The sequence below is a fragment of the Podarcis cretensis genome (assembly GCF_951804945.1).
Source record: "Podarcis cretensis genome assembly, chromosome: 12".
Taxonomy (NCBI): Eukaryota; Metazoa; Chordata; class Lepidosauria; order Squamata; family Lacertidae; genus Podarcis; species Podarcis cretensis.
The window spans coordinates 14,619,621-14,642,862 of record NC_137181.1 but is presented as its reverse complement, the minus strand read 5'-3'; the positions used below and the strand labels follow the sequence as shown (position 1 = coordinate 14,642,862).

The 23,242-nt window shown below is 42.4% G+C and overlaps 1 protein-coding gene and 1 long non-coding RNA gene across 3 annotated transcripts in view; both read right to left on the bottom strand.

Moving 5' to 3' along the window:
- Positions 1-23,242, bottom strand: part of LOC307199355 — a 255,630-nt gene that overhangs the window by 19,241 nt on the left and 213,147 nt on the right. The window lies entirely within an intron of this gene.
- DYNC2I1 (dynein 2 intermediate chain 1) overlaps positions 12,012-23,242 on the bottom strand; it is a 28,837-nt gene continuing 17,606 nt past the window's right edge. The window contains exons 17-25 of one of the 2 annotated variants that reach the window (XM_079996431.1): positions 22,421-22,583; positions 20,904-21,017; positions 19,831-19,892; positions 18,604-18,655; positions 18,185-18,245; positions 17,465-17,564; positions 16,547-16,678; positions 13,502-13,725; positions 12,012-12,533 (exon numbers count right to left, since the gene is read on the bottom strand). In XM_079996431.1, coding sequence (XP_079852557.1) covers positions 12,362-12,533; positions 13,502-13,725; positions 16,547-16,678; positions 17,465-17,564; positions 18,185-18,245; positions 18,604-18,655; positions 19,831-19,892; positions 20,904-21,017; positions 22,421-22,583 — 1,080 coding nt within the window. In that variant the 3' untranslated portion in view covers positions 12,012-12,361. Of the gene's footprint in view, positions 12,551-13,501; positions 13,726-16,546; positions 16,679-17,464; positions 17,565-18,184; positions 18,246-18,603; positions 18,656-19,830; positions 19,893-20,903; positions 21,018-22,420; positions 22,584-23,242 lie in introns of both variants that reach the window. The other variant, XM_079996432.1, reaches the window with a different exon arrangement.

The window sequence follows — 23,242 nt, the reverse complement described above, 5'->3', positions numbered from 1 at the left end:
AACGCAGCACTTTGCCCTCACTGGAGTTGTTCTCTAGCGTTGCCATGGAGGCAGCTAGGTGATAAGGACCGTCCTCACTTCCTGTGTCACGTCCGCCCTTCGCATTCCCACACTGGCCTCCTCTCCTGGACTGGCTGCTATGGAAACCTGGCTGACTGCCATGGGAAGCGACCTTGGAGACATCCTGCCCAGCCTCTCTTGCTCTCCGCGGACAGGATCGACGCAAATGGTCAACAGACTTGCAGACAAAACATCGCCGAGTGGAAAAAACCTGAACTGGGCCTTCAGCTGGCCTGGCCCCCCCTCTGCAACCGGATGGGCTCTCTGTGCCAGCTCTGCCCCCTCTGAAACGGTGTTCCTCCTCGTCACACACAGTGGAAAACTTTACAAACTTGCTTTTGGTCTTCTCTGCCCCCCCAACCGTGCCAGCAGCTCTCCTTGGGGCTGTACTGCATCTGGGGACGTGACTTTTGGCTTCTGCTGTGGTTTCTCGGCAAACCCTCTCCAGCTCTTGCCAAACAGCCTGGGCGCTGTCAAGACCTTCCACTAAAGGTAGCTGTGAGCCCTCTAAACTGAGCAAGATAGCTCCCACGGCTTCCTGGCTCTTTCTCTGCGAAGCATGGTCAACTGCATCATCAGCTCCGTCTGCAGCTTGCTGTGGGGACCCTTGGACTGCCTCCCACAGACCCTTGGCTACCAGCCAGATCTTCAGCTTCCTGCTCCACTCCTCCCAATTTTTTCCATTTAATTTTTCAAAAGGGACAGAGTATGACTCCTGGCCGTCTTCTCCCCCAGGGCTCAGCGTACTCATGTAACAGCAGCTCCTTGGCACCCGGTCCCGAAGATGAGGTCCTCCCCAGTGAGCTTCTCTGCCTCAAAACGTTAGGCAAAAGCTCCAACTGGCTCCAGCTCAGCTGGCTTCTCCCACACACACAGGCACAACTTGGCAACAGCTCCCAAAGCTTGGCTAGCTTCCATAACCTGTGAAATAAAATGGCGTCCGGCACGTTTCTTGCTGCGCCACTGGACGTCCGTGCCGATTGAAAATAACTTCAGCTCCCTTGGCTCTCTTACTTAAGGCTTTAGCAGAGTTCACGCAGCGGGGAAAAACTGTTGCCTTGTGTGGGTAATAAATCAGACCGAATGCAGGCTTTCTTTCTAATCTCCAACAGTCTTTAATGAGTAGAAAAACATCGTAAATCAGCCCAGCGACAGAGCCGGCATCTTTCGCCTCTCAGTCAAAAGCGAAAGAACACACACGCAGAGAGAAAGGTTCCCGTATGTGAACATAACCACGCCTCAGAATGTGAGACGTCACTCAGAACTATTTAACCCTGTAAGTTCTGATTCTCCTCACAGTTTATCTCTTTGACATCTGATGGGAGGGTGTTCCACAGGGCGGGCGCCACTACCGAGAAGGCCCTCTGCCTGATTCCCTGTAACTTTGCTTCTCACAGTGAGGGAACCGCCAGAAGGCCCTCGGAGCTGGATGAACGATGGGGGTGGAGACGCTCCTTCAGGTATACTGGGCCGAGGCTGTTTAGGGCTTTAAAAGTCAACATCAACACTTTGAGTTGTGCTCGGAAACATAATGGGAGCCGCCACGCCACTGCCACACGATTTCTGTTCTCATCCTGAAGCAAAGTTCTTAACCCGAGGTAATATTTCTGGGTTAGCAGAGTCTGTAGCGTCTGTAACCTGAGGTACCACTGTATAAAGAAACTGAGAATGATTTACTTGGTTCAGTAAGATCACGCAACCTCAAGCCTGTTCACAAGTGGCAGAATAACAAAAAGAGAAATGTCCTCTGCTGGCATAAAAAGCAGCAAGACGAAGGCCTCCAGTCAAGGAAGACTTAATGGAAACATTCTTCTGCTACTTCAGTTTGGAAATAGCAAAGCGGGTAGAGGGGGCTTTGATTTGAACAGTATTATTATGAATATGGGCCTATATGACATGGTCTTCCATGGAATTTTACATTAAAAACTCAACAATACATTTGTAAACTACAAAAAAGAGCAAAGCCTCTTAGCTTTGATTTCAGCTTCATGAGTCATGAGGCTGTATGATGTTAAACCAGAAAAATGCAAGCCCTTTCATAGCAGGTACTTGCTACCAGGCAAAGTATTTGAGTTAATTTTGAGTTAAAAATATAACAGAAAAACAGGAATCATTGGAGTCAGCTTCTAAGCTTGAATGCGGGACGTCAGTGGATCAGTTTGGCTGAATTCATTTCTCATTATTATTATTTTTTAAAAAAATAATATTTATTAAAGTTTTGAAAGTTACAGAAAGAAAAAAGAAAAAAATTAAACATAACAAAACCATACAATACAACCCAAAAACAAAAATGTTACATATACATAACAAAAACAAAACAAAAACAGTTAAAAAAAAGAAAAAAGAAACACAACCAATACTTTCAATGTTATTAACTTTCTTTTGCTTGTTTCAGCGACCTCCTCACACCTCCCTTTTTTGTATTCCACTTCGATTATTTGTTTCAGCAAATCCTTTCCATCTTCCTCAAACTTCTGTCCTATCATTTAACTTAACAAATTCTAACATTATTTTTTCCTTTAATCCAATTACAATCTATTATACTTAATTCTTTATAACATTTCTGCTAAAGCCATGTAACTTCATTCCAACATCTTTCTAACATTCCTTAATTTTACAATATTTCTGTAGATAATCTTTAAATTTCTTCCAATCTTCTTCCACCGACTCTTCTCCCTGGTCTTGGATTCTGCCAGTCATTTCCGCCAGTTCCATGTAGTCCATCACCTTCATCTGCCATTCTTCCCGGGTGGGTAGATCTTGTGTCTTCCAGTACAGTGGTGCCTCGCAAGATGAAAAGAATCCGTTCCGCGAGTCTCTTCGTCTTGCGGTTTTTTCGTCTTGCTTAGCAAGCCCATTAATGGCTTAGCGGATTAGCGCTATTAGTGGCTTAGGGGCTTAGCGGATCATCTGATAAGCGGCTTAGCGGCTTAGCGGATCAGCTGTTAAGCGGCTTAGCAGCTTAGCAGATCAGCTGATAAGCAGCTTAGTGGCTTAGAAAAAGGGGGGGGGAAACCCGCAGGAACTCGCAAGACATTTTCGTTTTGCGAAGCAAGCCCATAGGAAATTCGTTTTGCGAAGCACCTCCAAAACGGAAAACCCTTTCGTCTAGCGGGTTTTCCGTCTTGCGAGGCATTCGTCTTGCGGGGCACCACTGTACTTTGCAATAAGTATTCTTGCTGCTGTTGTAGCATACATAAAGAAAGTTCTATCCTTCTTTGGCACCAATTGGCCGACCATGCCCAGGAGAAAGGCCTCTGGTTTCTTCAAAAAAGTATATTTAAATACCTTTTTCATTTCATTGTAAATCATTTCCCAGAAAGTCTTAATCCTTGGGCATGTCCACCAAAGGTGAAAGAATGTGCCTTCGGTCTCTTTACATTTCCAACATTTATTATCGGGCAAATGGTAAATTTTTGCAAGCTTGACTGGTGTCATGTACCACCTGTAAATCATTTTCATTATATTCTCTCTTAAGGCATTACATGCCGTAAATTTCATACCTGTGGTCCATAACTGTTCCCAGTCAGCCATCATAATACTGTATTATGTCCAACATCTTGTGCCCATTTAATCATAGCTGATTTCACCGTTTCATCCTGAGTGTTCCATTTCAACAGCAAGTTATACATTCTTGACAAGTTCTTACAGCTCTATTTCCAATTTTGATTTTTCCACCTGGAAGCCATTTTTTTTGTCCAGATTATATGCCTCCATTATTTGATAATAATGGAGCCAATCCCGCACTCTATTTTTTAGTTTTTCAAAACTCTGTAGTTTTAATCTGTCTCCCTCTTGTTCCAGAATTTCCCAATACTTCAGCCATTTGGCTTCCATATTGAGCTTTTTCTGAGCCTTCGCTTCCATTGGTGACAACCACCTTGGGCATTTCTCATTATTATTTCCCCCCCCAGAGAGCCAATATTGAGTAGTGGGGCCTTAGGCCTGATCTATCCGGGCTCTTTTTATGTTTTTGTGTATGGTGTTGCAGTCCTTCAGATTGATCCCCACTCAGGGATTTACATAAAAGAAAATATGCAGACTGTTCATTGGGTTGTGCATTTCAGCTGACCTTATCCTTTCATTGCAAAATGATTTCATAAAACCTACTGGATAAATAATTGCATATTTCTTGCATGTTTACCTCTGACTCAGTTTCCTTCACCTTGTCTCTGGTGTATCTGTCTAGATTTTAAGCTCCTTGGGCTAGGGACCCCTTTTCTCAGCAAACTAAATGGTTTCTCTCTTCCTGTTATTTTCCGGTTTGTGCCTAGTGGTGTATTTGCCAACGTGCTTAAAAATATCATCTTGTTTTCTTTCTGGTTTCCTGTATATCAGTGGTAGTCACTACAATGTAGTTCTTTAACAACAATCTTGCTTATTAACATTGCGTGTGCTGCCTGTTCTGTTTTTATCTGATCGTTTGCTTAGCTTAAAAGCCACCTTGTTGATCTAATAACTTTTAATTGCTGGTGCATTAAACTCTGGGCCTCGTTGAGAATCCACCTGTAGCGCTATTCTGGCCTTCTCTTGTAGAGAAGAGGTTTGTATTCAACTAAGTTCTACTTGAAGAATTTTTCAATGCAGTTCTCAAAAATGCACATATTAGGAACTGTACCGGTACATAAAAAGGAACATGTTGGTAAAAACAACATACAAAACATTAGGGAAAACTGCTTACAAGAATGTAATGCACATTTTGTTTGCAGTTTTGAGGAGAAATTTGCACAAAAATGCTGATTAATTTTCCGATTCTGCTATACAGTAACTGTTTCTCCTTACTGTTTTGTCTTGCTTGTGTTGTAATGAAGATTATATATATGATCAAAAAAACCTTTGCTGATTCAAAATGGCACAATTACAGGTCATTCGGGCCATTCTGCACACCATTGCTGCGTTTTAGTTATGCAGCACAAAAACAAAGCTTGCGAGATTTTGCTTGATTGCTTCCCGGCAAACCTGTGACACTTGCTAGGTGCTGAAACTGCAGGTCAGGCGTCACCCATCACAGAAAAGGAGCCTTTCAAACCAAACAGTTCTGAGAGAATTAAAAAGAAAAACAGCCACAGTGAAAACAACCAGGCATCCTAAGTGACTGTCCTGAATTCATTAAGACTATAAATATTTCCTTCCCAGAGAGGATATTGTTTGAAAGATTCCATGCTAGAAAAAGAATCACAATTTTTCCTAGGCAATCTATGATAGTCTAACAGATGCTCATCACATTACAGTGGTACCTCAGGTTACATACACTTCAGTTTACATATGCTTCAGGTTACAGACTCCGCTAACCCAGAAATAGTGCTACAAGGTTAAGAACTTTGCTTCAGGGTGAGAAGAGAAATCATGCTCCAGCGGCGTGGCAGCAGCGGGAGGCCATTAGCTGAAGTGGTTTTTCAGGTTAAGAACAGTTTCAGGTTAAGTACAGACCTCTGGAACGAATTAAGTACTTAACCCGAGGTACCACTGTATATCCCACAAGGGCTCAGAAACCCAGAACCATCTCAGTTGAGCTTGCGAAAGCTTCATTGTTTCAAGTGCTATAAATGACAATGGCCCATCAGTAATATTATGAACATTTGAGGGAGAATACCAATATTTAGGAAGTCAACATGGCACTACTCACAGACACAAAAGAGGGAAATATTAGCAGGCTTAGGGAAAACCCATTGTAATCCCTCCTTTAAAAAACCCAAACCAGTACAGGATATAAATACATAAAGTAACAACAATAACAATAACAACAACAACAACAACAACAACAACAACAACAACAATATTTGCTCAGAGTGAGAAGTAAGTCACAGTTCTTAGGATTGTTTGTGGGAGGCCATGTACTTAAATGTGTGGTATGTATGCAAACCCGATGTGAAAGGAAGTATGGTCTGTCATTTGGATCACAACAATGTTGTATGAATGCAGCAGCAGCAACAACAACAGGTTGTGGGTATGCTCAGCACCAGTTCCACAATAAACTTTCATCCGGATGCAGAATAGCACTGAGGAAATTGTTCTGAACTGGCTAAACAATTCTCAGTAGCGAACCTCTCAGCTCCTTTTCACAGCTGCCTCTCAAGAAGAGGGGGCGAGTGTATATTTCATTTGATTGCTGTTACACAACCCCAGATGGCCAGTCTCTCAAAATAAGGGGGCTTACTTACAGTAATTACATCTGCCTACTTAATAAGCTACAATTACACAGATATGCAAGCAACCAAGCCTTATAAGGATCACATGTTCGTGGCGTAATAGGGAGCAATTTGCTGCGTGGAAAAGGAAATATTAAAATGGTCAAGTTAATGGAAGTTGTATTACCTGTGATGCATTGCCATAATGACTGAGAAATAGGTTTTTCCTTTCTGTGAAGCTATCAGATAAAAAGAAGAGATGTCCACTAAATTGGCTAGAGTGCAGACAGAGCTAGCAAATGAATGCTAACATTTGACATGGGTATTTCTTTCAACCTCTCCTTTTTTACAGCTTTGGAAATGAACATCATGAAGCGTTACATGACTTTTATTATTTATTAAATTTCTATACCACTCTTCATCTGAGGATCACAGGGCAGTTTAAAAACTCAAAAAGAAAAAAAAATACCATAGTAACAAACAATACCACCCCCCTGTTTTAAAAGCCATAGATAGTTTAATTACCCTGGGAGAAGAGGAATGTTTTAGCATGGCACCTAAAGATATGCAACAAAGGTGCCAGGTGAGCCAGGTGAATGAAGGCCTCCTGCAGGTTCTCCTATATAAATTTCCACATCATTGCAGGATGTGTGTGTCTCCCCCACACAGAGAAGGCTCCCTTCTACGGATGTCCCCTTCCTGCAACACAAATACGCTGGGAGGTGAGGCTGGCACAATCTAATGCTTGGAATGAGCTTATTTGGATTGACAGCCTTCACTGAATTAGTTCAAAAATCCCTGAACTGCCCCTGAAAGTAATTCCCATAATTGCAGAATGAACTGAACGTGAATGAAGTTTGTTTTAGGGTAGAACTTTGAATGATTTCTACTTCATCTTCACTTTTTTTATTATTCTTTAGACTCCGTGGTTTTGGGTTTTTTGATGTTTTCTCTATCTTCTACACATTTAGAACCGAGAATTAAAAGCAAGAGTTTGCCTCAACAGTTTTCAAAGGCCTGTCTATGCAGGAAGGTCTTAGTCTGCAGAAGGAGAACAAAGAAGGAGCCAGTCTAACCTCTCTTGGAAGGGGATTCCATGACATGTGAGCAGCCACGGGAAAGGCACTCTCTCTCATGTTGCCACCAAGCCAGCCATGCTTCTGATGTTGATGGGACCAACAGGTAAAGGTGCTCACACGAGACAAGGTGGGCATAGGGAGATCATATAGGGCTTAAATCATATAGGCAGGCCCTCCAACTGTCCCTATTTTCCAGGAACATCCCTGGTTTAGTGAAGCTATCCTGGTTTCCGATTTGATCCCGGAATGTCCCACTTTTTCTTAGTACATCCCTATTTTCAATGGAGAAATGTTGAAGGGTATAGAGTTATCCAACCCCTGAGCCATCTGAAGGCAATCCTGTACAGTGGTACCTCGGGTTACAGATGCTTCAGGTTACAGACTCCGCTAACCCAGAAATAGTACCTCAGGTTAAGAACTTTGCTTCAGGATGAGAACAGAAATTGCACATCGGCAGCAGGAGGTCCCATTAGCTAAAGTGGTACCTCAGGTTAAGAACAGTTTCAGGTTAAGAACGGACCTCCAGAACGAATTCAGTTCTTAACCCGAGGTACCCACTGTATAGGGAAGGTTTTTTAAAAATGTTTTATTATGTTTTTATATATGTTGGAAGCTGCCCAGAGTGGCTGGGGCAACCCAGTAAGATGTGTGGGGTATAAATAGCAAAATTATCATTATGGCATGGGGTATCCCTATTTTCATTGGAGAAATGTTGGAGGGCATGTATAGCGTGTTATAAATAACACTTTGAATTGTGCCCAGAATCAAACTGGTAGCCAGTGAAATAGTTCTAACCATTCCCAGTACCCAGTACAGTTCCCAGGTTTCTTTGGGGTGTGTGCTTCTGTTGTCAGCAAGGCTTGAGTTCTTTTGGGGTGTTCCTCCATCTGTCAATCAGCACCAGCCCAGACATTTTCTGCTTTTCTTTGCACCTTTCCATTAAGTGCTGCTATCCTTCTACTCACATTTTCGTCCTTTTGTCATGTAAATCCATGCATAATCCTTGCTGTTTGGCACAGGACCCTTCAAAAACACATTTCTCCTAATTTGTCACAGAAATGTGGCAGGGGGTTGGTGGGAGAGAGTTTCTCTCCTGCCTCAGATCAAAGGCTTTACTTGTTTTGGCACATGGCTGAAAGGGCAGAAAGTTCGAGATGAATTTATTCCTTTTCATTTGTGACTCCATACACTGTCTTGGCAAAGGAGGCTGGGGATTAAGGTTGTTATGTTTGCGAGAAGCATGTTGGGGTACATGTCATATAAATAGGCAGCTTCTCTGAGAAGCCTTGGGCAGTTTCCACCAGAAGAATTATTTTTTATAATTTTATTATTATTTTTCCATCCTCCATTTTCTCATCCGAAAAAGCTGAGAGAGAACAGCAGCGACCCAGAAAGCGGTAATAAAGCTGAGAGGGCAAATTGGTGCCTTGAAGAGTTTTAGGTCTTTGGAGGTCAGTTACTTTCAGTATTAGGAATTTAACAGTGTCTCCTCAAAGGTTTGCTTTATTTCTTTGGGAACAAATACCCTAACAAAGCAGAGAAACTGGGACACTCGCCCTGATCCAGAAACAGTGTGCATGTCCACTAAGATCCAGGAGACTTACTCCCAAGTAAATATGGTCATATCAGCACCACATATTTAAAGTGTGTTTATAGCAGTTTAACCATCATGGCTTCCCCCAAAGAATCCTGGGAACTGTAATTGATCATTCACAGATCTGCAGTTCCCAACACTGTTTACTTTTACTTTTGTTGTTTAGTCGTTTAGTCGTGTCCGACTCTTCGTGACCCCATGGACCAGAGCACGCCAGGCACTCCTGTCTTCCACTGCCTCCCGCAGTTTGGTCAAACTCATGCTGGTAGCTTCGAGAACACTATCCAGCCATCTCGTCCTCTGTCGTCCCCTTCTCCTTGTGCCCTCCATCTTTCCCAACATCAGGGTCTTTTCCAGGGAGTCTTCTCTTCTCATGAGGTGGCCAAAGTGTTGGAGCCTCAGCTTCACGATTTGTCCTTCCAGTGAGTACTCAGGGCTGATTTCCTTAAGATTGGAGAGGTTTGATCTTCTTGCAGTCCATGGGACTCTCAAGAGTCTCCTCCAGCACCATAATTCAAAAGCATCAGTTCTTCCCAAATTGTTCATCTAGCTGTGAATTCCAGCTGACCTCTCCCTTTCGTTTCCAAATGATTTGTAAAACCACTTATTTCTCTTATATCTTATGTCTGCCTCGATTTCCTTTTCTCGTCTCTAGTGTTGTCTGTCTAGATTGTTAGTTCCTTAGGGCAGGGAACTAGTGTTCACTAGTTTCTTCCTCACTGTTATTTTTTTTCAGTTTGTGCCTAGCGGTATACATGCAAACAGGCTTTGGAACATTATCTTGTTTTATTTCTGGGAATTGATGTACATCAGTGGTAGTCATCATCATATAGTTATTTAACCACCAACCCGCCTAATGAAATTGTATTTGCTGCCTGTTTTTATCTGATTGTTTGCTTAGCTTAAAAACCACCTTGTTGATCGAATAACGTAATTGCTCTCCGGGCCACATGGAGATTCCACCTGGAGAGATATTATCGGCTTAGTTGTATTCAGCGTTGGCACATAAACATTAATGGACTTAAGTCAGGCATCTCCATTAATTTCAACGGGACTACTCTTGAATAGAACCAAAACTGGATAGAACCCCATCATTTAAAGAGATGATTAATGAAGTCAGGGTTAAAAATATTAAAAGCTGAAATGAAAGCCAAAGTTCTGTTTTTAGATAATATTCTTCAAATGCAGTTAGAGAATATTTTTTAAAGGTAGTGCTTTCAGTTTTTATTATTTTGGGTTTGAAAACTTGTTTTTAAAACATCTCTCTCTTCCCTGCAGAAACATGGGCTATGTGTGACATGATTTTGGGTAACTTTCTATGTTCCATGTAACACTGGGAGGGAAACCTTTGGGCTCCACCTCGCATAAGCCCAAGGGATTATGGGAGTTGTAGTCCATCAACATCTCTGAAAAACATGTAGTTTAAGCCTATGACCAGGCTGATCTAGTCTTCTGTGCTACACTTCCCTAGCTCAGGACCAGATTGTTTAAGTAATCTCTTTCCTTGGAACCAAAGTGCAAGGACATCAAGATTTCATGTCTCTCGTCTTTTCTTGGCTGAGATAATGTGAATAAAGTGATTTATACTAATCAGGGGCAGGAGGGGAAGAGGTACCAAATGTTTGTACTTGGATAAAGTCCAAATAAACTGCCCCAGAAATTGTGACACTTTTGTTAACTTCTGGCATTTTCAAGTTATTACAGATTTGTGAGCGATAGCAGTGCATTAAAGGTTACATATATGAATTCATCACATTTGAATTGGTCGGTTTTTTTTTATTTTGAACCTGCAGTTGAACAGTTTTAAACTGCAGGTGATAACAGGTCGACAATAGTGGAATGGGTGCATACCCTCCCAACATTTCTCCAATGAAAATAGGGACGTCTTAAGGAAAAGCGGGACATTCTGGGATCAAATCAGAAACCAGGACGGCTTCTGGAAATACGGGACTGTCCCTGGAGGGAGGGTCTGGTTGCATTCCCTTGGAACAAACAGGCCCGTAGTTTGTAGAAATTCCTGGATCCAACATTGTTACTGGCTAGGAATGCCATTTTCCAGCTCTGGCTGGTTTGTCAGCTCTGGCCACTTTAAGGCAGAGCTCAGTTGGCTACAATACTCCGTGTTCCAGATTGGGTTATTGCAATGTGCTCTACCTAGGGCTGCCCTTGAAAGAGACTTGGAAATTCCAACTGGTCCAAAATGCAGCAGCCAGAATACTGGCTGGCTCTCCATTTAGAATTCACACAACCCTCTCCCCTTTAAAACAGCTACACTGGTTGCCAGTTTGTTTGTGGGCCCGATATGAGATGCTTACACTTGTGTTTTCCTCGTCTGCCAAAGACACACCTTTTCACCCTGGCCTTGGACACTTGAGATGTTTATTTTCACGACCACTGTAATTGTGATTGAAATTTGTTGTAAACTGCTTATAATATTGCATTTTACACTGCTTCAACTTGTCCTGGGACCTCAGGGTGAAGGGCTAGGAATAAATAATAATTAAAAGATCTACTTAGAAGTAAGCCATGCTGAATTCAGTAGGACTTACTCCCAGGTAAAGGTATACAATATGAGGCTTAATTGTATTTAGGTTCCACTGATTTAACTTAAATTGGATCCAACCTAATGATTTTGAAAACCCTTCTAAACCTGATTCCCTGAAATATATGCAAGTAACCGAGAAGGGGGGGAAATACTGAGGGAACCAGAGATGTGTGCATTACAGTGACATTCTATGGGTTAATGCTGTATGATTTAAATATAACAATAATCTCTTCTTTGTCCCAAATGTATTTTGCATAAATACCCATATTTACTAATAATGGTTTGGTGCCCTCTTGTGGAGAAGACTGTTTGAATGCTAAATATTTGCATATAATTCACAGGGAGAGCAGGTCATTGTGTTAAGTCTGTTGCAGCAAAAACATCAAAGAGGCTTGCACCATAGCTGACAATGAAGAGTTGTCCCTGATTCTATAATGTCCCACAGCCACACCAGAAGCAGGCACTTAACGTGTAACAGGTGTCTGAAGAAACCAAACACTGTATTAATTCCATGGGCTCCAACCCATTATTAAATGTTTTGTAGCAAATTAATGCTCTTTATTTCACATGAATGATAAATATATAAAGCAGATACCCAAACTTCATAGGACTGCATGTTGTTTTATTCTAAAATATCTATAAACAATTGCAATGCATAGCATATACTAAGTAAATACATTTTTGGAATTAAATATAAATACAATTTATATCTCCCCTTTGCATAAAATATCATGAATATTTGTTCTGTTTTATGTTTGATAAAAATATTCTCTATCTCAGGTTCAAATACTGTGTTGATACTTTAAAAATATATAAATACTATTTACAAAGATGAATGAAAAAATATGAAATCATGTATTTTACTCAAGCTAAAACCCAAATATTAACAAATACATCTAAAATCAAATGGTTGTCATATGTGTGTATTCACAGAAAGGCATGTCTTTCTTTCTTTTTACAAGGCCTGCTGCAGAAGTAAGTTTAATTTCTCAGATTCCTCTGGCTGAGGTAGTGCCCACTTCTTCTTTACGTACTTTATGTCTATTGTTCCAGATTCTTTGGCCAGGGCAATCCCCAGGAGACCGCTGGGTTTTTCAGGCTCGCCCAGTACAGCCATAGTTATAACCCTGAGGGGAAAATAGTGCTTGTTTAACAAAGGGAGGAAGAGAGGGAGAGAAAGGTGAAAAAGTAAATCCCCCTCCATTCGCCTGGCTAGGACCAACTGTCATTCGGCTCTTCCTGCTTCCTGTCCAAAATGGCCTCCACAAGCTGCCATTCCATGTGGCTTCATCTGAGGGACACAGCAAGGACCCCCTCCCCACATTTGCACCAGCTTCTCCCCACTCCCACCTCCAAGAGCTTTCTCCACGCCCAACCACCCTGCTGCTTCAACATCAGGAGAGGAGAGACTCAAAGCCATGGCCATTTAATTAATTAATTAATTAATTATTATTATTATTATTATTATTTTATTTATACCCCGCCCATCTGGCTGGGTTTCCCCAGCCACTCTGGGCAGCTTCCAACAGAATATTAAAATACAATAATCTATTAAACATTAAAAGCTTCCCTAAACAGGGCCACCTTCAGATGTCTTCTAAAAGTCTGGTAGTTGTTTTCCTCTTTGACATCTGGTGGGAGGGCGTTCCACAGGGCGGGTGCCACCACCAAGAAGGCCCTCTGTCTGGTTCCCTGTAACTTGGCTTTTCGCAGTGAGGGAAACGCCAGAAGGCCCTCGGCACTGGACCTCAGTGTCCGGGCAGAACGATGGAGGTGGAGACGCTCCTTCAGGTATACTGGACTGAGGCCGTTTGACTCCTCCGGCTACATCAAAATCCCTCTGTTCCTCCTGGAAGCCCTTTCAACTACCTTAAATCTTGGAAATCATTCACCAGAGGGAAGAGAGAGAGAAATGTGGGGGGGATTTCCTTTCTGACCCCAAATGTGGCGATTACCTGGACCATGATCGTAATCTTCACATGGGTTAAGGAAGCGTAAAGCTCATGAAGATTGGAGTTTATAGCAAGGGAACAGCGGTCGCTTGTACCAAGTTTGCATGACTATCGCTAAAACACCGTGCTACGTATGGACTTACTTATCGGACCAGATAGGCTGCTTGGCTACGGGAGCCAAGTCATTTTCCAGCAGGTCCCAAATGTAAACGACAGACATGGCATCCAAAACAAAGAAAACGGCTGGTCTGGTCAGAGCCCACTGCAAAGAAATGATAGGCTGCCCGCTTGTGCTGTTGTTCCACTGCATAAGCGGAAGCTCAGAAGTCATTTGGTGCAATCTTATGCTGCCGTCTGAACATCCCACCTGAAAACATAAAGACAAAAACCTTAGCAGTTCGCTGGCACAAGTAATCCTCTTACTGATTAGAACGTACAACCAACTCTAAAGGGACCCACACACAGTTTGCCACTCACCCGCAGCATGTAATAACTGCCCACAAATAACTGCACATAAGTGGCAAACTCCAATGCTCTCCCTCCTGTCTGCCTGCTGCTGCCTTATTGCTTGCATTGCCACAAGCATCCCTGGTAATAAAAGGTAAGGCTGACATTAGAAATTGTTCTGTGCGTTGGTTCTTGTGGTGGCAATATACCGTATTTTTCGCTCTATAACACGCACCTGACCATAACACGCACGTAGTTTTTAGAGGAGGAAAACAAGAAAAAAATATTCTAAACGAAACAGTGGATGTATGATTTTTGTGGTTCATGCTGTGGCCACAGACATGTGATCTGACGGTGAGTTTGGGGTAGCCCAATGCAAAAATCCTGAGGATCCATGTGGATCCATGCTTTGTAACCACGTTTTTGCGCCATTGCGGCCCCATGAAACAGTGGGTGCGTGTGTTTTTTGGTGCAGGCTGTAGCCATGGATATGCTATGTGATCTGATGGTGAATTTGCGGTGACCTAGTGCAAAAATCCTGAGGATCCATGTGGATCCGTGCTTTGTAACCACGTTTTAAGTGGGGAGGGAAGGAAAAGAACTCAAGGGACAAGGAGCACGCGTGGGGGGGTGTGGAGAAGGATGCTGCTGATAATGCAGGAGAGGCTTCTCTCCGGCTTTGCTCCTTTAGAACAAGCAGGCTCTGCGTCTCTCCCTCCTCCCCAGCAAGGAAACCATGATAGTAACCACTCTGAGACAAATCAAGAAAAATTGCGACCAACACTCTCCCCCAACAAGCGCAGTGAGGTCAAAACACACACACACACAGAGAGAGAACTGGCCCTAAAGTTGCAGGGCGCTGGAAGTCGCAGGGGCGCTGGGGGAGTGAACGGGAAGCAGGAGGAGGAGAAGGAGCCCTCTCTCACACACACACAGACACACAGAGTGTCAATTCTAAAGTCGGAGGGAGAGGGCAGGGAGAGTGAACGGGAAGCAGGAGGAGGAGAAGGAGCCCTCTCTCTCTCACACACAGACACACAGAGTGTCAATTCTAAAGTCGGAGGGAGAGGGCAGGGAGAGTGAACGGGAAGCAGGAGGAGGAGAAGGAGCCCTCTCTCTCACACACACAGACACACAGAGTGTCAATTCTAAAGTCGGAGGGAGAGCGCAGGGGCGCAGGGAGAGTGAACGGGAAGCAGGAGGAGGAGAACGATAGCTCAAGCACACACACACACAGCCCCTACAGTGGCTAATCCAAAATCGGACAGCAAAAAACTGCAGGCAGGGACAGAGAGCACGGGGTTGTTTTAAAGCAGCCAACCCCCTCTGCTTCTCTCCCTCCTCCCGGCTAGGCTGGCTGAAAAGCTTTGCTGCTACTTAGCAGCTCAGTGGGGAGGAGAGAGGAACATAGAGGGTGGGGTTGTTTTAAAGCAGCCAAGCCCGCTCTGCTTCTCTCCCTCCTCCCCAGCTCGGCTCGCTGACAGGAGCCGCTTACACCCGCTTTGCTGTTTCAAAGCGAGCCATGGACTGCTCACAACTGCAGCAGATTCCCCCGCCATCTGTAGGCATTCGCTCCATAACACGCACAGACATTTCCCCTTACTTTCTAGGAGGAAAAATCTGCGTGTTATGGAGCGAAATTTACGGTATATCACACAGTACCATGCTGTGTGATTAACAGGCCAGCTCCCTTGTGCCTTAGCACCAAGGAAAAGAGACTGAACTTTTTGTGAATAATCTCTGACTGAACTGGTTTCAGGCTAACAGGCCAGGTTGGGGAGCGTCATTCCCTGCACCCAAATATTGGAGAAGCAATGCAGCATTTTCCACAAATCGGAGGCTGCTTGTACAGGTGATATACATAGTGGCTCTGTTGAAATTATTGTTCCAGGCTTCGTAAAGCATCCTGAACTTCTTTTCCCAGTTTGTTAACTGACGTTAAGCCAGATTTCCCCAGTTTGGGACATAATGGGTGGCTCTGGCTTAATCCAAGCCAGAATCATTATACTGAAGCCAGCACGTGGTAAGAGGAAGGTGAGGGAGGAGCACTCAACCCCACTGCTCTTTCCCAGATTCAAAACAATACTAGAATGATAGTCTGAATCAGGCCAATATTGCTATAACATATAATCTGAATCCAGAAGCCTGCACATCCCTCTTCTGTGTGCCCAAGGGGGGTTGGGAGTCATAGCAGGCCCGGCCTAGGCCCATACTGCACAGCAAACCTTTTTGGAAACTAAGGAAAGTCATAAAAGCAGTTTGCAACATGGCATAGGGGCCTAATTTTCAAAGCAGAACATTTCACGCGGCACGTTCCATCAACACCTTGAGTAGACTTAAGTGCTTATTTAGAGCCTGACCAATTGTAGAATTTCACTCCGTCTAGCTATTACAGTCACGCTGCACGTTCATGGCCCTTTCTCTACATGGTTATGGTCTGGCTACAAGTTTATGTAAACAAAGGTAACTGTGTGTGTTCTTACACTTGACGTTCATCTGTTTGTAGTTGTACGAAGAATTACAAGACACTATTATTGTTGCCTCATGACAGAACAGACTGAAATCTGAGTCACGCTGCCAGTGTTGCCAGAGCTAGGGGGTTGAGCAATTTTGATGCTACTTGCAAAACTCTTTATAGAAAGCAAAGACTGCTCCACTATAGGATACACCCATTTTCCCGTTTAGCTCTGTTAAGCAGCCCGGATAAGCTCCAGCAAAGAAATGAAAATGGGCATCCATACCAAAAAGATTGGCTTTCCAAAAGGAGAGAAGTCAATTGCATTGATTCTGGTTGATCTCGGCGCCCCCTGCTGTGGTTTGAACCACCGGGGAGGTATTCTTAGTTCATGCCTTGTGCCATGGCTCACTATAGCCTGCAAATTAAAAAAAAAAGCGGGGGGGGGGAGGAAATCTCTTATTTCTGCTATGTTAAATGAAACAACCAAGCTAGGCTACTTCTTGCAAAAAAAAAAAAAAAAAAGAATCTGGAAAGGAAATTATATACCCACAAAAGAGGACTGGATATATAAATTAGCTGAATTTATAGAATGGACGAAATTAACTGCAGCAATAAGATATCAAACATGTCAGAAACTAAGATCACAGTGGATATGGTTTGAAGAATGTATGAGTAAACACTGCTCTAAAGATAGCATGCTGATATGTTTAGACTAGTTTGTAAAGTTGTTTTAGATAATATAATATAGTTTAATAAAACAAGTAACATAGTGATACATGAATTGCAATGTAAACAAGAATGGTAAAGAATTAAAGATGATGAGCACTGGTGGAGGGAAGTCACCAAGGTGTATTATCATCCACCTATTTTTTGTAATTTTCCTTTATCCCTATTTTTTTGCTTTTTGTTTTCTTTTCTTTCCTTTCTGCTTGTTTGTCTGTAAGGTATGTAAATTATTGTTTTGTATGCATATTAAATAAATGAATTTAATACAAAAAAAGAAACAACCCATGAAAAGCACTTTACAGAGAGCTGTTAGCTTTATTTAGAATTTAAAATGTAGCAATTTGTAATAAGAACCTGAAAGTGCATGCATTTAAAGATGTCGCCATTAAAATGTTAACAAATGCAGATGGATCATGGACAGCATTCAGGAGATAAAAGGAGGCAATAGTGAAATTAAGTAGAGAATATTACTCACAACGTCTGTTCCGACAACAAAATGATTGGGATTTGAAGGCAGAAATTTAATATTCAGTGTCTGAGGTACCTTCGTGAGCACAGTATCCCTTGAATAAAATCTGGGGAAATGTCAAATGGATAAATTTATATATTGTAGAAATGTTGCAGTGTAGAGTGCTCTTATTCACTGTCTCATACTCTTTTCTAAGACATTTCATTCCATTCTTCTCCCCAATTTCTGCCCCCCCCCAAACAGGCAATCAGTATTGTGTGGATACTGAACATGTTTAGCCCTCAGTGAGCTGTATTTTTTGGAGCTTTTCTCAAAATGTTTGTTTTGCTGTAAATCTTGGGGTTCCCCCAAGCATACTGATACCCTCCCCCCCTCATGTTTCTTAGTGTCCCCATTTTGGCTACAATCCTGTCGGCACTCACCATCTTAGGCCACTGTTTGAGGGAGCTGTACGCGAGGGTCCTTCTCCCAAATGATTTTTCACTAACAGCAGCATATTGCTTGGCCTGCCCTCAGGATGTGGTAGAAATAGCAACCACATCCACAGCTGCAGTTGTATAAAGGCACATATGAAGCCTAAATGGCTTTTGCACTTTGAGAAGACAATGCAAACCTCCAGCAACTGAGTGTTTTCAAAAGTACTGAGTAATTCAGATTGAAAAACACAGATTATAACAACAGTAATATGCCTGGCTATATAGAACAATAACTTCAAGAAATCTTTACCTGCAATTCAGCTGAACTGTAGAGCTGTGGACCAGTTTTATTTTGCCCCCTGGAATTAAGCCTGTAAGTAATAAAACTGAACTGTAATAATAATAATAATAATAATAATAATAATAATAATAATAATAATTGCACTGATTTGGTGCTTTATGGAGATTGCAGACCAACATGTATTCCAAGGTCCAAGATTTTTCTACAAAGGAAAGTTGGTAGATAGAGGATACCACCTAGAGTGACTCTAGGTATACAGATCCATTATTTTAATGCTTTGTGTAAGTATTGCATGCAATTCCACTGTTGGCTGCCTGCCCAGAACAATCCCAAGCTTTTGTGATGACCAACAATGCTTTTCTCACAGTGTCTGACTTTGTCTTCCTTCCCTTCCATAAACAGCAGCTTCACTGAGGAGTTTCACTTACCTAAATCACTTTGTGAGCCTGCCAGATCCCCCTTTTGAAGTTCAACTACTACCTAAAAAGTGGCAAAAAAAAATAATAATCAAGAAAAAAGAGGAGGTATCATCGCAAACATTCTGAAACATATTTCAGCTTTCTGTATGTTCTCACTAAGACTTTGCCTACCCTGCAGTTTACTAAATTTAAAACTGTACTACCTTAGTTCTTATTCCTTGACTTGCTGCTTATTCAAAACAAAGTTTGCTTTGCAGGCATTCTCCAAACAATATACCCTAAGACCAGCTTCTCCTTTCCTAAAATTTGGTTGTGGGCTTCCTTGCCTAAATGGATCATTCTCTTAAAATATATTTTAAATCTTGCATATAATGTGCAATTAGGCATCCCTACCACACTAAAATTCACAAATGAAAGCATACAATATCATCCAAAGCTTAGTAAGGTAAAGGTAAAGGGACCCCTGACCATTAGGTCTAGTCGTGACCGACTCTGGGGTTGTGGCGCTCATCTCGCTCTATTGGCCGAGGGAGCCGGCGTACAGCTTCCGGGTCATGTGGCCAGCATGACTAAGCCGCTTCTGGCGAACCAGAGCAGCGCACGGAAACGCCGTTTACCTTCCCGCCGGAGCGGTACCTATTTATCTACTTGCACTTTGACGTGCTTTCGAACTGCTAGGTTGGCAAGAGCAGGGACTGAGCAACGGACGCTCACCCCATCGTGGGGATTTGAACCGCCGACCTTCTGAATGGCAAGTCCTAGGCTCTGTGGTTTAACCCACAGCGTAGTGAAAGGTTATTGGCTGTGCTTTATACTGCTGTGGAATATGAGTGAAACAGATCTTTAATATAATACATAAATGCTCCAGAGGTACAACGGAAGAGTGGTCTTCCTCAGAAATAAAATTTGCAACAACTTTACAAACAGGAAAGCGGTAGTAGCAGGGGAGAGCACTACTGTATGGAGCATTCTTGAGCAATCTAGATCTAAAAGCAGAGTAATTCTTTAAAAAACGTTATTATTAGTTTTAATAGGAACCAACCAAAAAGATGCTCATGATACTTAGAAACAGGATTCACAACAGAATGCCCTAATTAGCAGGAAAGGGAAGCTGCATTTTCCAAGCGATAACATCTTCAATGTTTGTGTAAAGTCTCTCTCAAAAACAGCCAAAGTTGCACAAAAAAGCTATATGCCTGAGCAACGAGTAATAGCTATGGAAAAGTTCCAACTCACCCACAGACTGAGAGTCCCATTTTCATCCATAGAGGCAATCTGAAATGAAAGTCCTAACATTTCTGCAAGGAAAAATGATAACTCAGTAATTATAGATTTGCAGGCGCTATGGTTAATCATACATTATTTTGCCCACTTAAATTTGATCCCCATAAGTTAGGCGTTAACAGAGATACTAACATGCTAGAATTTTATCCTCAATACTGAGGCAATAATGTTCACTTCTTTGTTTGTTAAATTAATATGCTGCCTTTCCACCCATCAAGGTTCCTCAAGCCAGCTGATAGAAAGAAACAATTTAAAATATCACCATGCTATAAAACAAATACAGAATGAAACAAAATGTGCTGTGAAACTCAGCAGCAGAATCATGACCAGCCAGGGCTTGTGTCTCTAATGCTTGGCTTGTTTTCTAACTGCCCGTCCCTCTTAGTTTGCCAAGTAGCTGGGATGGTCAAATAAACCACAATAAAGCAAGGCTGTTAGGTTCATTCATAATGCCAAAATGTAGTGAAGATAAGCCCTAGTTCAAAAGCCAGCAATAAACTATGGCTTCACATCTGCCATGACCCATGAAATGAGGACCTTGCAATGCCTGGCAGATGACTGTGGAAAGGTTCATGCGACTTCACTGTGGTGAGTAGAAGAAAGAATGTGCAGTGCCATCTTCAGGGCTCAGAGGACAATTCTGTTGCCATGCTCTGACTCAGAAGATGACTCTCCTGCAGTACCTCTCGTTCCCCAGCTTTACAGAAGCCAAAGACTACAAAATAATGAGGGCCCTTTAGCAAACCATGCTGTTTGATGTAGACTACTGATTGGACACCCCCTGCGAGCTTCTTGCTTCCATGGAATTAGTTAACAGCACGGTTTGATCCCAGAAAATAAACCAAGGTTATTTGTCTGCTAGACTGAGTTAGGATGTTCAAACAAGCCATACTTTGGCTAAACCAACCATGGCTTCTGAACTACAGAAATGTTTATAGGCAAGGAATTCCAGAACAATAACAGCTGTGGGCACAACCTGTATTTCCAAAGAATATTTGTCAATTTCTGGAGAGCGGTCTACGTACCTTCCTGAGATGAGAGGTAGGAAAGACCACAATTCTGCTCCTTGAAGACAGATGTTGAGACAGGTTCGACTGTCAGCACAGAACATGTGTGGTTTACTGAGGCAAATACTCCATCTATAGTTGAGAAATAAGCAAAGAGTAAGTCCACCCATCCAACCAAGCCCCGTTTTGTTTAATTCAGGACTGTAAGGTACCCCTGCCCGTACGGGCCAGTCTTGACAGACTCTGGGGTTGTGCGCCCATCTCACTTAAGAGGCCAGGGGCCAGCGCTGTCCGGAGACACTTCCGGGTCACGTGGCCAGCGTGACATCGCTGCTCTGGCCAGAGCCAGAGCCAGAGCCAGAGCCAGAGCCGCACACGGAAACGCCGTTTACCTTCCCGCTGGTAAGCGGTCCCTATTTATCTACTTGCACCCGGAGGTGCTTTCGAACTGCTAGGTTGGCAGGCGCTGGGACCGAGCAGCGGGAGCGCACCCCGCCGCAGGGATTCGAACCGCCGACCTTTCGATCGGCAAGCCCTAGGCGCTGAGGCTTTAACCCACAGCGCCACCTGCGTCCCAATTCAGGACTGTAGTGACTGCTAAACTGGTGTGGAAACAAAAGTGCTAAAAAAAACAAATTTCAAATAAGGTCTCTGTTCTCTTTAATACATGTTTACATTACTGAATATGATGTTAAAAACTTCACTAAGTGTTAACCCTATTATACTGAAAGCACCACGCGCATTGCATTTCAAGCTGGGGTGCTTTTCCTCAGAAGATACAGGGAGCAGAATTAACTCTAAACTCTCTAATATTAATCATAAGTTATCATACAAGCCACAGATAGGTAGCCGTGTTGGTCTGCCATAGTCAAAACAAAAAAAAATCCTTCCAGTAGCACCTTAAAGACCAACTAAGTTAGTTCTTGGTATGAGCTTTCGTGTGCATGCGCATCTGTGTATCTGAAGAAGTGTGCATGCACACGAAAGCTCATACCAAGAACTAACTTAGTTGGTCTTTAAGGTGCTACTGGAAGGAATTTTTTTTGTTTTGATACAAGCCACTTGAGTGGTAAAATGGCAAACATGTCAAACTAGGAATAACATTTAGATTTGCTACATTATTTATTTATACTCCGCCTTTTTCCCCTGACAGGGCAGCTTACATATAAAAATTAGAACCGCTGAAAACATAGAAAAAGCATTAATTAAAAAACAATTAAACTTTGTCGGAAGTATTGCTAATAACCTCTGAAACATGTCAGGCTTGGTATATATTCTAACAAAAATAAAAAAGGGAAAAAAAGATTGATACTGCTTCACTGATCTTCTTTTCATCAACTTTAATTACATGGGTTCAGCCTTCGACTTATCTTTTTACACATCTTTTGCATGGAGTGGGGGGGGGGGGGGGAGAGATACCCAAAATGGAATTGGAACAACTTCATATATATGAACTGTGCTTGTTCATATATCATGGTCCTGGCCACTCAGGTTGCAACAGATGTGATGATATCATTCAAGGGATGTTGACCAACCGGTAGAAAATGTTGGAGATCGAAATGTCCAATCTGTTTCATTGACCTTCATGCAGTGGTGCAACCTTGAGTCTTCTCTGAGATCCCATACCAGCACTGAACCATCGATTGTTCCAGCAAACACTAAAGTAGCCTTACTAGGACTAAAGCAGCAGCATGTCACCTATATGGCAAGAGAAAATATCCCGGAATTACAAATCAGGGAAATATAGTTATACTGAATGTGTTTTGGTTCGATGGGAGTCCAACTTAATGGAAGGGAAGAGAAATTATAAATTTTGTTTTGCCTATGTGGAACACATTTGACATTAGCACCATTCCAATGATATAATATAAATAGTTTTAATGTAATGCAATGATTGGGGGGGGGTATAGTGTTGAACCCTTAATCTTACACTTTAATGTTGTGAACTGATCTGAAATCTGTAGAAGAAGGGCAATACAGTGGCATCTTGGTTTTCGAATGTAAACCATTCTGGAAGACTGTTCGACTTCCGTAAAGTTTGAAAACCAAAGCATGCATTTCTGGAAGAATTTACTTATGAAAAACTCAAAACGGAAGCTGCGTGGCACGTTCAACTTCCAAAAAATGTTCGAAAACCAGGTTTTCAGCATTCAAAAACTGAAACGCTCGACTTCCGAGACAATTGAGACCCAAGGTACCACTGTATACAAATTTGATAAAATATGACACAAAGTAATCAGTTTTTCACATGCAGTACACTATGGAATCAAACAGAACATAAAGGAATGAACCCCCCCCCCCAAACAAAAATAGAAGATGAACTACTATCTGAAAGCTTTTGTAGCACCTGAACAGGA